The sequence below is a fragment of the Prunus mume genome, linkage group LG6 (genome assembly GCF_029339155.1).
Source record: "Prunus mume cultivar Tortuosa linkage group LG6, ASM2933915v1, whole genome shotgun sequence".
In the NCBI taxonomy this organism is placed as follows: domain Eukaryota; kingdom Viridiplantae; phylum Streptophyta; class Magnoliopsida; order Rosales; family Rosaceae; genus Prunus; species Prunus mume.
Genome location: NC_142703.1, coordinates 20,871,233 through 20,883,390, shown reverse-complemented (window position 1 = coordinate 20,883,390; position 12,158 = coordinate 20,871,233). Strand labels below are relative to the sequence as shown.

General features: G+C 37.9%; 2 protein-coding genes across 2 annotated transcripts; both read left to right on the top strand.

The window, feature by feature from the left end:
• Nucleotides 1-1,301: 1,301 nt before the first annotated feature.
• Nucleotides 1,302-1,874, top strand: LOC148916402 (uncharacterized). The gene has a single exon (XM_089055125.1). It carries the CDS (start codon nt 1,302-1,304, stop codon nt 1,872-1,874), a length of 573 nt encoding a protein of 190 aa, XP_088911251.1.
• A 1,964-nt stretch (nt 1,875-3,838) lies between these two features.
• LOC103335962 (zinc finger CCCH domain-containing protein 37-like) lies at nt 3,839-6,830 on the top strand. Its single transcript, XM_008238998.3, has 7 exons — nt 3,839-4,137; nt 4,677-4,736; nt 4,833-4,910; nt 5,006-5,068; nt 5,160-5,354; nt 5,460-5,497; nt 5,588-6,830. Exons 1-7 carry the CDS (start codon nt 4,096-4,098, stop codon nt 5,613-5,615), a joined length of 504 nt encoding a protein of 167 aa, XP_008237220.2. The 5' UTR covers nt 3,839-4,095; the 3' UTR covers nt 5,616-6,830.
• Nucleotides 6,831-12,158: the final 5,328 nt, after the last annotated feature.

Here is a 12,158-nt window from a genome sequence, read left to right as displayed (position 1 = left end):
TATTTTATTTTTTCAAATAAATGGACCTAAAAAAATTTAAAGGGTGATTTCATTTTAACCCCATAATTTGCTCTTTTGACCCCAGACTAATTTAAACATGAATAACCTATTTTACCCTTGTATGTAATTACCGTTAAGGATAAAAAATATTTAAAATAAAAATTAAATTTGCTCACTACACTCCACGTACGTTTCTGAAATCCTAGTTAAACTTTTTTCTCAAGCCATCATGTTCCTAGAACCCTAACAAGGTTTATATGCTTATATTGATGAAAACATACCTAATATTTATTCACGACGAGTGAGACTAAAGTTAGGGAGGCTTCGAATGAGGTATGAGTTTATTTTTTGGCGTTTTTCAAGTTTAGGGTTGCATGGTGGTCGCTGGTTACGTGCAACACACTAGTACTGAACGTAATAGGAAAATTCGGTGGCATGCCACTGAAACATTGAACCTATTTTGGTTATGTTTGACCAGCCGTTAACTTAAGATGTAGTAGAGGTCCACCATAATGTGGAAAGGGGTTCGATGTCGTATGACCGAAATTTACCTATTATTCAGTGGCAACGAACCGAAATATATTTGTTTTTTCAGTAATTTGTTTACGACCACAAATTTAATGCAAGCTATTTTGACCTTACTCTTATTGAAGGAACAAAAATAAGGTGACGCCACTATATTGAGGCTCGAGATGTAATTATTACTGGAGCTCATTGGCAAATTAGCAATGGAGCAAGGGCGAGAATTTGGATTGATTGATGGGTCCTATCTTTGCCCGACCTACACCCACACTGTGTTCCATCATCAAATGAGGTTTGGAATATGACAGTAGAGGAGGTAATTTTGAGTTCATCGAGGGTTTGCTTAGTGATTTGGAGAAGCAAGCTATCACGTTAGTTCCCATTGGGTCAAGATTTGCAGGGGATAGACTAATTTGGCCTTCGGAGAAGTCTAGGATTTACTCTATTAAGGCTGGATATCACTGGATCCACCGTTTGGCTGCCCGAGGACAATCAAACAGGCTTCTACCTCATCTCAAGTACCTCTTGAAATCTGGAGTCTCATATGGGGAATAAAATGCCCCCCGAAAATTAGAAAATTTCTATGGCGTGCTCTTAGAAGGGGTTTGGCTACAAATGAGAATCTTTATAGGAGAAGGGTGAGATCTTCTCCCTTATGTGCTTTATGCCATCAATATGAGGAATCTGTCAAGCATATTCTTCTCCTTTGTCCATGGGTTAGTCCTGTTTGGTTTGGAGGTGTTTTGAGTATGAGAATTTGCAAAAGTGAAATCACTACGATGTGCGAGTGGCTCCTTAAGGTGGTGATCCGGGCAAGCCTTAATAAAGCTGATTTGGCCCATGTGGCTAAGTCTATTGCTTTTACTTGTTGGATTATTTGGAAATTTCGCTGTAAAGTAGTCATTGAAGGAAGACCCATGTCACCATTAGCAACCATCTTTGCTATCTCTACTGCTGAATTGGAGTTTGTTGACGCTGTAACCGCTACCCGCTTGGACTGTCCCTCCCCCACACTTGTGGAAACTACTTCTTATGCTTGGATTCCTCCAGTGCTTCATAGAGTTAAAATCAACTTGGATGCTGCATGGTCTCCCACATCCAATCAGGATGGCATTGGTCTGGTTGTTCGTGACTATATGGGAACCTTTTTTTTAGCAATGGCTATTCCCTTTATGGCAAACTCTGTGCAGGAGGCTGAGGCTTTGGCGGCTGTTGAAGCCTGTTCTTTAGCTATTGAACACGGTTTCAGATGTGTCCAGTTTGAGTCGGACTGCCTGGAGGTGGTCCGTGGGATCAGTGACAACATTAGACGTGGTAGGTGGGAGTTGTACCCACTCTTATGTAGGATTTAGGATCAAATTGGCCATCCAAACTTTGAGTTTTCTAGCTGGACTTGGCGTCCAAGATCAGCAAATGTGGTAGCAGATCATATTGCGAATTTGGCTCGAGTGAAGATGAACAAGGAAACTTGGGTTAGGCGACCCCCATCTTCACTAATGCACATTCTGAATAAGGATGGTTTACCCAGCCCTCACTCTTAGTTTGCATGGAGGCATTTTGCAGGTGGCGACGTTTAGAGCAACTCTACGATGTCGGTGTTATGGCCACTTGCAGCTTGCATTTAGGGCATGTTTACGTATCAGTAATGGAGAAAGTAAAGAATCAAAAAATTTAGGAATCGGAGAACTACTGAATTGATATGGAAAGAATCATTCTCATTAAGCTGTTTACTAAACATATGGAAATAGCAAAGGAATGGGATTGATTCTCATTGTTATTGTTTACTAATTTGCATGAATCAAAATCCAAATTAATTTTAGAATTATGGTAAAGTGGTAAGGATATTTTTGGAAGTTATTAAGAGAAAACAGGAATGGGAATCGTATCGACTACTCCCCCCTAGTTGATCGATACCTAGTTTTGAGGAATTTGATTACGGATTTTGAGGTGGAGCCCACTTATTTTTTCATTCTTGATTGCAAGTAAATACAGGGGAAGTCAGGAATGGAAATCTTTCCCTTTCCTCCCATACCTATTACTGATACATAAACATGCCCTTAGTTTAGTTTTTTGCTCGTCTTGTCTGTCTAGGACTTTTTTCCTTGTTCGGTTTCGTTTTGGCTTGTTAATGAATTCCTCCCTTTTGACAAAATAAAAATAAAAATCGTGTTGTTAACCTTGTTATTTTATTGCTTTCACCTTTGGTTCTTTCGCACTATCTTTATGTGATTTAATTGATTTGGTTGAATGCTTTATTCCGATTGACAACTAATATATGTTGTGCATTTTTTTTCTCTGAAGAGTTTTACATGCGTATATTTGCTTTAAAATTTTAAATTTGAAGGGAAAAATTACTAGCACATGGTTACACTTTATAATGTTATTATCACTCGAACCATATATGACCAATTAAATTTTTTAATAATGCAATATTTCATTTGCCTTGAATTATACAATTTTAAGCTCACTAATTTGTTACAATGGGAATTTGGGATTTATACTAAGGCCCCGTTTGGTTCATGGGAAAGGAGACTTGGGAATGAGAAATAAATTGCTTTCCCATGTTTGGTAAGTTCAGGCATGGGAAATCGTTGCCTGGCCCATGGGAAAGTAGGGAAGAAAGTGAAATCATCCTCCCAACTTGAGTTTTGTTTTCCCCCATCCGAAAGTTTGGGAAAATGAGCCAACATTAAATACACATTTTTCATGAATATTTTGTCCCCATTAACAATTTAGAATTACAATATACCATTAAATGCATTCTTTTTTTATTTGATTTAGTATGGGTATAATTGAACATTTATACAAACTTTGTTTTTCATTCCTACTCAAAACACATATAGGAAATGAAATAAAGTAGTATCTCCCAGTTACTTTTCCAGTATTACCAAACGTGGAAAATGAATATTCCATTTCACATCCTTTAAGAAATGACATGGGAAATGATTTCTCAAATTGATTCATGAACCAAACGGGACCTAAGAGTAATGCTACTTAGCCATCATCCTTTTTTGAGCCTTTGAGATAACAACAAAATGAAGGCTTTCTTTTATGCTGGCTTCTGAATGTCTTGGGCATTTAAGTTCTGGAAAAGTTATGTTTATTTTAGTTTTAAAGCTTATTAACAATTATTTTATATCATATATGTGAAGTCATATTATTTACTTGAGTTAATCTTGATTCAAATATATTTGGGTACTTATTTATTTACATTTGGACCATTGGACTTCTGGCTACCCATTTCGGTCCGCGGTCCGCGGGCCCCCTAAACCCTAAACATGTGTCCTGAATTTGAATTTCACAGTTTCTACTGCTGCGTCTGCATATAAATTTGGGATTTACATCGAGCCATCTCTAAGGATACGGCGCCGCACAATCAGCTGCTGCTGATGCCGCCGCCACAGCCGGCCTCTCCAGCGTCTACACCTCACGTGCCCTAACCGACTCCTACCTATCCGACCTGACCCTACGGTACCTTTCCGGGTCGGACCCTTCCGCCTCCGCCACCGACCACCATAGCCGAAGTAGCTCTATGTATCTGGCGACCTCGCATTTGATGTCCCAGCGTTCCTGATGTCGAGCCCGGCGTTCCCGGCGTCAAACGCCCCTCAGAAGGTTCTTCACTTTCCGCTCTCTGTAACTGTACTTCCGCTTTCCGTTTGGTTACCGGGAAAATTTCTGGGCTGCAATATTTTTCACATTTTATCTCGAATTTTTGTTGTGATGTAATTGTTTATTGTTTGTTTGATAAGAAAGTGAGATTGTTGAATATGGTTATGGTTAAAGTTCATTGCTTTAATACAGACGTTTACTGGAAGTTCGTAATCTTAGTTTCATAGAGATCAAAGGGTGGGAATGCACTTGCTGCTTTGATGCATGCATACATTGCTAATTTAAGCTTATTTCTAAGTTAATCTTGTATGCAATTGTATTTCTGATTCTAGTGTGCTTTTTTAATTTGCTTATCAGCAAGTATGAATATGTTTTTTTGCTTGAATTACACCTTAGATCAGGAATCTATTGATTTTAGAAATTGAATTTGTTTATCACAGATTGCAGCTGTTTGTGTGCTATTGTCTATTTGCTTATTAATTGATAAAGAGACAAAAGTTATATTGCTATAACATAACAGAAGTTTATTATTTGTTCATTAGGTTCCACTTGTCGCTCCAAGTGAATTCCTTTCTGAGAGACCTGGAGAGCCAGATTGTCCAGTAAGTAGCAATTCAATTTTTTTTTTCTTTTTGCAGAAATGATATTTTTAAACAATTTAACTGGACATGTATTCTTTTCCCTTTTTTATGTTGTAGTACCTTATAAAGACTCAAAGATGCAAATTTGGTATGAGGTGCAAGTTCAATCATCCGAAGGACAAACTAGCTGCTGCTGTAAGTGCAAATGATATGTGGATTTTCCGAGAGTTAACTGTCATCTGGACCTATTCCCTATTTTATTAAGATATGATGCTCTACCCTGGTGTCAGGTTGCTTCAGAAAATTCTGATGTTTTTGCCTTACCTGAGAGGCCTTCTGAACCCCCATGTGCAGTAAGATATATTTCCATTTCTTTTTTGGCGTGCATTATCTATCTACTATGATGTAGATTTGCTTATATTCCATTTCATAATTTTTAAACAGTTCTACTTGAAAATGGGGCAATGTAAGTTTGGTGCAACCTGCAAATTTCATCATCCGAAAGATATCCAGATACCATCAGCCCAGCAAGAGAATAAAATTGGAGAAATTGGGACAACTATTCAGCTAGAGGGAACTGGATTTGCTGTGAAGCCTCCTGCACTATCATTTAACTCCAAGGAGCTTCCTGTAAGACCGGTAAGGATGAAATAACACATGAGCCTTTTATTATTCTATTTGCATTACGTCCAGCTTTTTGATGTTGTAAATTTATGTTGATCATGTATCTTTTGCTTCTAACAGGTTGAACCCAATTGTCCATTCTACCTGAAAATTGGAAGGTCAGCATATGTATAGTTTTGTTGATTTATACTGTGATAAAAGTAAAAGATGATTGAGAATTCTTAAATGGCTTTTATTTTCCAAATCAGTTGCAAGTATGGAGCCACTTGGGCATGACTGAAGAGAACAGAAAAGGCACTATGAGACAATCTTGTTGCTGCCTCCACCACGCACTCAGTGCCGTTGGCAATACCTCCTTTGGTGAGAAGAAGGCCACTCAGCTTACAACACTAGTTCTCCAATTCTTGTTGCCCAAGGCTCAGAGCATCAATTGCAACTTTTACTTCATCAGAGTGGGATGACATCCTTATGCTATGGATGATCCTTGCCCCAAAAATGGCACACCAAATTCCTCAACAAGTTAAGTAGGAAGTTTGTAATTAGTAATCTTACGGCATGAATTCTTAATAAAGTACTGCAACATAAAAAAGGGCCTTCATGTGATCCACGAAGACCTGATAATCAGCTTGAGTTGAATTTTATTGAGAAAATTCTCAGTGCAGTCAGGACCCCAAATCAGACCAATGCCTTTCTCTATATTTAAAGAAAGACCAAGAGTGATTGAGGGATCCGACCACATCACGTCACCAGGAATCAAGTTGGGACCTTCCCATGGAGCATTACTACGACACTTCTTTCTCTTTGATGATCCTCTATGGGAAGGTCCCAACTTGATTCCTTGTGATGTGATGTGGTTGATTCCTCAATTACTCTTGGTCTTTCTCTAAATATAAAGAAAGGCGTTGGTCTGATTTGGTGTCCTGACTGCACTGAGAAATTTCTCAATAAATTTCAACTCAAGTTGATTATTAGATCGCATGAAGGCTCTGCACGGGAAAATAGGACATTACTGATTACAAACTTCTTTGTTGGTGGGATGAGATTTGTAAGGCTGTACCCTAGGTTCACCATTTCCTCCTCAGAGGGATGGAATCTGAACTTGGGCAGCAAATCAAGCACCGATTCTTCTGTTGTGCTCATCCGTTCAACTGTTTTGGATAATTGGAATATAAGGTAATCAAATGCTTTTCCTTCAGAGAAGAAGCAGCAGTGAAGTTATATTTACAAACGAACTCACCAGCCACTTGGCTTTTTTTGACTTGTTTTTTATCCCAAAGATTCCCAAGTCTCCATGAACATACATGGCATGATGACATTGGGTTGAGTCATATGTGTGGATGTGGATCCCATCCACTTCCTATCATGCTTTGCTTTTTTGTTTCTTTTGTTATTTTGAGTAATCTGCCCCTTGTGTAAATGTTCTTTCCTTTTAACTTGTCATGGATTTGTGAGGAAAATAATATACTTCAAATAAATTCTTGACTTGCCATACATTTCAGCAAAAGAATAGCCCTCCGTCTTGCTAGTAATTTAACAGATTTTTTGACAGATTTAACGATAAAGTTTAAGTGAGACTAAAATTAGTTTCATGGCAAGGTGAGACAACAAACTGTTGACTTGAAAATAAGAATCCCTCTTAAGTCTTAACAGATTATTGCACAAACTATACTCAGATCATATAAGCTTACGGTGTGTGTCCGTAGAAAAGTTTATACAAAATTTACAGAAGCCTGGCAAGGATGGGAAGAGTACAAGCCCCTGCTTGAAAGAATTAAAGAAGCTGACTGTGTCATGGAGGGCCTGGATAAAGTCATCAATATCCTCGACAGTGTTGTACCAGTGAAGACTTGCTCGTGCACTTGCAGTCACTCCTAAATGCCGATGAAGGGTTGCGCACAATGGTGACCTGACTGGATAGCCACTTCATGCTGGGATCACATGACTCAGTACAAGCTATTTTATTAAATCTCATTTCTATTTCCTTCCACGCCTGTTGGTCAAGAACAGTTGCCAGATATGTAGGGTGTATACTTTCGACGTTGAAAGAACACAGGGCAGCGCCGAAGACGTGTTCTGAGGGCGCAGCAAGAATATTTGCGTGCACTTGCATATAACCTACTTTACTACTGAAGGTCAGTTTTACTGACTAACATGCACAATGGAACTTGTTAGTCTTCACCAGGTGAGATAAGAATAAACAACAGTGACCCGAGTAAAGTTGATACAATCAAAGCAGCACAGAGGCGAATTACAAACGAAAAAACTGTATTGACTAAAACAGTCAACCTTTGGTCCAAAATCAAATCGGACCAATTTCGGTTCCTGTTTTACTCTAATAAAAACCGAATCGAAAAATGCAATTGAATACGAACCTGAAAAGAGAATTTGAACCGGTCGAATTATCGATTTCTAAGGCCTAGTTTGGGATTGCTGTCACTTTTAAAAAAAGTTGTTTCTGCTGTGCTTTAAAAATAATTAGCTGTAAAGTAAAGCAGCTCCATGTTTGGTAAACACTATTTTTAAAGTGCTGTTAGTACAAAAAGCAGTGTTAAAACCGTTTGGTAAATTTTAATATAAAATTGTTGTAACTGTGAATAATGACTAAAATAGACATGATGTTAAAAGTGTTATGCACTAACCATGTGGTGGTAGTGGTAGTGATAGTGATGGAGTGGAGTTGGTGGTGGAGATGAAGGCGAAGTTGATGGTTGTGGTGGTGGGGATGGTAGTTGTGGAGGTGATGGTGATGGTGGTGGTGGTAGTGGCAACATGGTGGTGGTGGTGGATGTGGAGGTTTTGGAGGGTGGTGGTGGTGGTGGCGGCGGCGGTGGTGGTGAATGAGGAGGAGGTGATGTTGGAGGTAGTGGTGGCAGAGGATGAGGAGGAGGAGGATGTGGTGGTGTTCACCCGTTTTGGTTTACTCCTATGATGGAAGGGCAAAGTTCCCCACTGCCTTGAGAACCATAGACTGGTCAACAAGTCAGCTTTCTTTGGTGTGCGAGCGTGCCCTTTGCTAGTAATAAAATTCTAGCAGACTTAGTCGAAATGGATAACTTGCGCCCCAAGTTACTGATTTTGCAAACAAACGATTGTGAATTTGGGTGAGGAATATCTCCCAAGTAAGTTCTTTTCTTGCCTCAGACTGGTGAGGACTTTAACAATTTATCTCAGTATAAAGAGATTGTTCTGGCCAGAATGGTTGATGAAATTTAAACTGTTTTTAGGCGGAACTGCCTTTTACAAAACTATAAAAATAAATACCAATGCTAAAAAGATAAAAAGATAGCTGGATCTCCATTTCTACTGGATGGGAGGCTCTGTTAAATGACTGAAATGCAGGATCGACCGTTGACAACTCGATTGCCGGTTTTACTAAAAATCGATACCAAATGTTGATTCGCGAGCTTTAATGTACCTTAAGCTTTGTGAAGCTTCGAGTGGCGAATGCGGCTTCTTCATCTGAAAGGGCGTATGGCTGTTCTTGAGGACGTCGGTGAGCTAGAGACTGCACTGTGAAATTTGTTGAGGTTTTCCATTTTTGGAGAGAACTCAAGCTCTACCTATCTTGGTTTCTGCTAAACCAAATTTGTAACGAGAAAAATCTATTTCTGAATGACTTATTTCTTAAGTCTGAGCCTTGGGAATTCTGATTTGAAGCTGGTTTTACTTGAAATTCAAGTGGGCTTGTTGGTTGATTTTGAGTTGTCTATTTGGCTGATGGTTTCCTTGCGTAGGATTTTGTTTGATTGGATGATGAATTTTTGTTGTGTCCTTCATGTTCACTCCTTCTTGTTTATTTATAGTAAAAATATTTTTCTGGAGTAGAGTGATTTTTGTTCAATATTTGGGCGGCAAAAGATGTCCCCCCCTTTTCCCGTTTTTAATGGAAAGAAAGAAAATAGGATTTCATCAGTTTTGGCAGATAGGCTCTCAAATAGGCAATCACTTCCCTGTCTTTCTTGAAAAAGAACTTAATCTCTTTCCCAATTTCAACTACCCCTTGTGGGATTTCACTCGTGATGGTTAGTTTGACTTCTTTTCTGGACAGCCCCCTGCTTTCCTGCTTATCCTTCTCTGAGATTGTAACTTGTTTATCTTCTTGGGAGAATTACCTTCTCTGTAAACATAGAAGAAAAAATCTCTAAATATATACATGTGAGAGGGATTTGATCTTCAAGGTTTTCAGGCTTTTCAGAACAGCTTGATGTCATAATCTTTTCAATCGCTTCTTCTATGGCAGTTGCTATTGTTGACTTTTTTTATCCCAGAGATATCACGTGGGATTGTTCTTGTTTCGGCTCTCCCCTTTATCATATCGGGCCTGTGAGGCCCAGTTTAGCCTCGTTTGTTTGATAAGTTTTGGGCTGGGCTCTTTTGGTTTTTTGGGCTTCCATTTTTCTTTGATTTTCTGCAGCCTCGTTTTCGCTATTTGGGTGTGTCAATTTTTAGGCCCAAACAGGTGGTTGTGGTGGTGGTGGTGGCGGTGGTTGTGGAGGTAGTAAATGTGGTGGTGCAAGTGGTGGAGTTGGATGTAAAAGTGGAGGTGGTGTCATTTTTTTTAAATAAATGATGATATTTTGAGAATTAAAAAAATTCATTAAATGTTCATCTCTGCTTCTTTTGAAAGCACTTTGAAAAGTAACCTAAGTCGACTTTTAAAAGCTTTGTCAAAAGGCCACGCTTTTAAAATAATCGAGATATTTTAATTTTACCAAACACCTTAAACTGCTTAACTTTAAAGTTAAGCAGGTTTTTGGCCAAAAAAAGCGATCCCAAACGAGGCCTAAATCAAAACGGGCGTTTTACCCAAATCAAATTGGTTTACTCAATTTTCTTATTTATTGTAAATTCTTACCTTCTCCCATACTATACACCTCTCCCTATCATATCAAACCTTATATAAAATCCTAACCTCTCTTGGTAAGTTTGGAAGAGGAAATATAAATATACTAAAGAATTCATAAATGATGGTATTTAAAATTATAGAAATTAATATTTTAGAATTTGTAAAATTTTTTGTTTAGATAATCTAAAAATATAATAAATTAAACACGAAATTTAACATTTATGTGGTAGTGGTGGTGTCATCACACGTGGTGCGGTTGCTAGTGGTAAGAGCATCCACAATGATGCTCTCTATTTCTTAGCTAAAATTTGGCTAAGAATATAAGAAAGCTATTTTAGGAGCTCTCTAAAAAAATTTAACTTCAACCATACTCCATAATTTGGAGAGTCATAAATGCTATAACTTTTTTTTGATTGGTCCATCTCTATTAAAAAATAAAATAAAAAATAGTTAACATTAAATATATGTTTGAAATACTCATTAAATAAAGCAGCATTAAATTATAGGGAGCCACTAGGAGTCCTTTCTCTCTCCTCAGATTTAGAAGCTCCTAGAGGACTTCCTATTTTAGGAGGTGAATAGGGAGCATGGTTGGAGTTGTATTTTTACAATTCCTCCCTAAAATTTGTCTAAGGAGGTGGTTTAGGGAGCCTATTGTGGATGCTCTAAGGTGGTGGTGAGATGGGAGTGGTAGCAGTAATTGAGGTGGGGTGGTGGCATAAATGTTGGTTGGGTTATGGTGACAGCAATGATGGTGGGGGTGTTTGTGGTGATGATGATGGTGGTGGTATCCTTGGCCATGAATTGAATAATTTAAGAGCCAAGCTAAAATTGAGGACCATTTCTAGAGAGACTGCCGCTCTTTACTCTAATTTACCTATTTTTCTATGGAAAGAAAGCAGTCTCTTTGTTCTTAAATAGTGAAAAATGACATATTCCCTTTTTTTCCTTCAGAGAAATGAAAGGAGGTGGAAGGGAGGTAACCTCTCTTTCAAAGATTATTCTATTTTAGCGATTTAACATTGATGATATATGCAATCTTGCTGAGAAGTTTTATCCTGAAGAAACTGAGTTGCATGCTTTAAATCAACAATTGGGATTTTATAAGATTGATATGGACTGTCTTCCAGCCTTCAAGAATCTCGATTCCATTCCTGAATTGCTGAAGTGTTTACTTCACACAAGGTTAGCACACACCTATCGTTTGGTTGATAGATTGATTCATTTGGTGTTAACTCTTCCTGTTTCTACAACAACAACAGAACGTGCATTTTCATCTATAAAACTTATCAAAAATAGACTTAGGAACAAGATTGAGGATGAGTTTCTTGTTGATTGTATGATACTTCACATTGAAAAGGAATTTGTTGATAATATTGATAATGAATCACTAATTAGTGATTTTAACTCTTTGAAGTCTCGAAGGGTGCAACTTAAATAGTTTTATTTTGTATTTGCATTGTGTATTTATTTATTGTTGCCTTTATTTACTAGTTTCTATCTTATGTACTATATGCATTTTGAGGGATACGGCTCATTATGCCCCCCCTAACTAGGTGTATTATTTTTTGTTATTAATTAAATTCACTCGTGTCGTTGAGTTTTATTGTAAGGTAAATCCAGCCCCCGCCATCTGTCCCTGGTTAGGAGCTGTATCCCTCAAAATGCATATACATTTTTGGGTGGTAGTATAAATGTAAAAAAAAGATACACATGCATCATTTTATACATTTTTGGGTGGTAGTATAAATGTACATTGTTTTACACCTGACCATTGAAGGGACTTTCGACGATGTTAAATGTAAATATAGCATACAACTGCCTTTACACCTAATCATTGTGGATGCTCTAAGTAAATGCAGTGTATTTAAGATGTAACAATCAGACTAAGTTTCAAAAAGAAACATCCTAAAGAGAAAATTCTATGAGTTGTAGCATCAAGAAAGTAAATAAAACTATGCTCTTATATAATT

Excerpts from the sequence above, each read along its gene's own strand:
- LOC148916402 (XM_089055125.1), top strand. The coding sequence starts at position 1,302 with ATGTGCGAGTGGCTCCTTAAGGTGGTGATCCGGGCAAGCCTTAATAAA.
- LOC103335962 (XM_008238998.3), top strand. The coding sequence starts at position 4,096 with ATGTCGAGCCCGGCGTTCCCGGCGTCAAACGCCCCTCAGAAG. Across the intron at positions 5,355-5,459 it reads AGGAGCTTCCTGTAAGACCG|GTTGAACCCAATTGTCCATT; the intron begins GTAAGGATGAAA and ends TGCTTCTAACAG. Across the intron at positions 5,498-5,587 it reads TTCTACCTGAAAATTGGAAG|TTGCAAGTATGGAGCCACTT; the intron begins GTCAGCATATGT and ends TTTCCAAATCAG.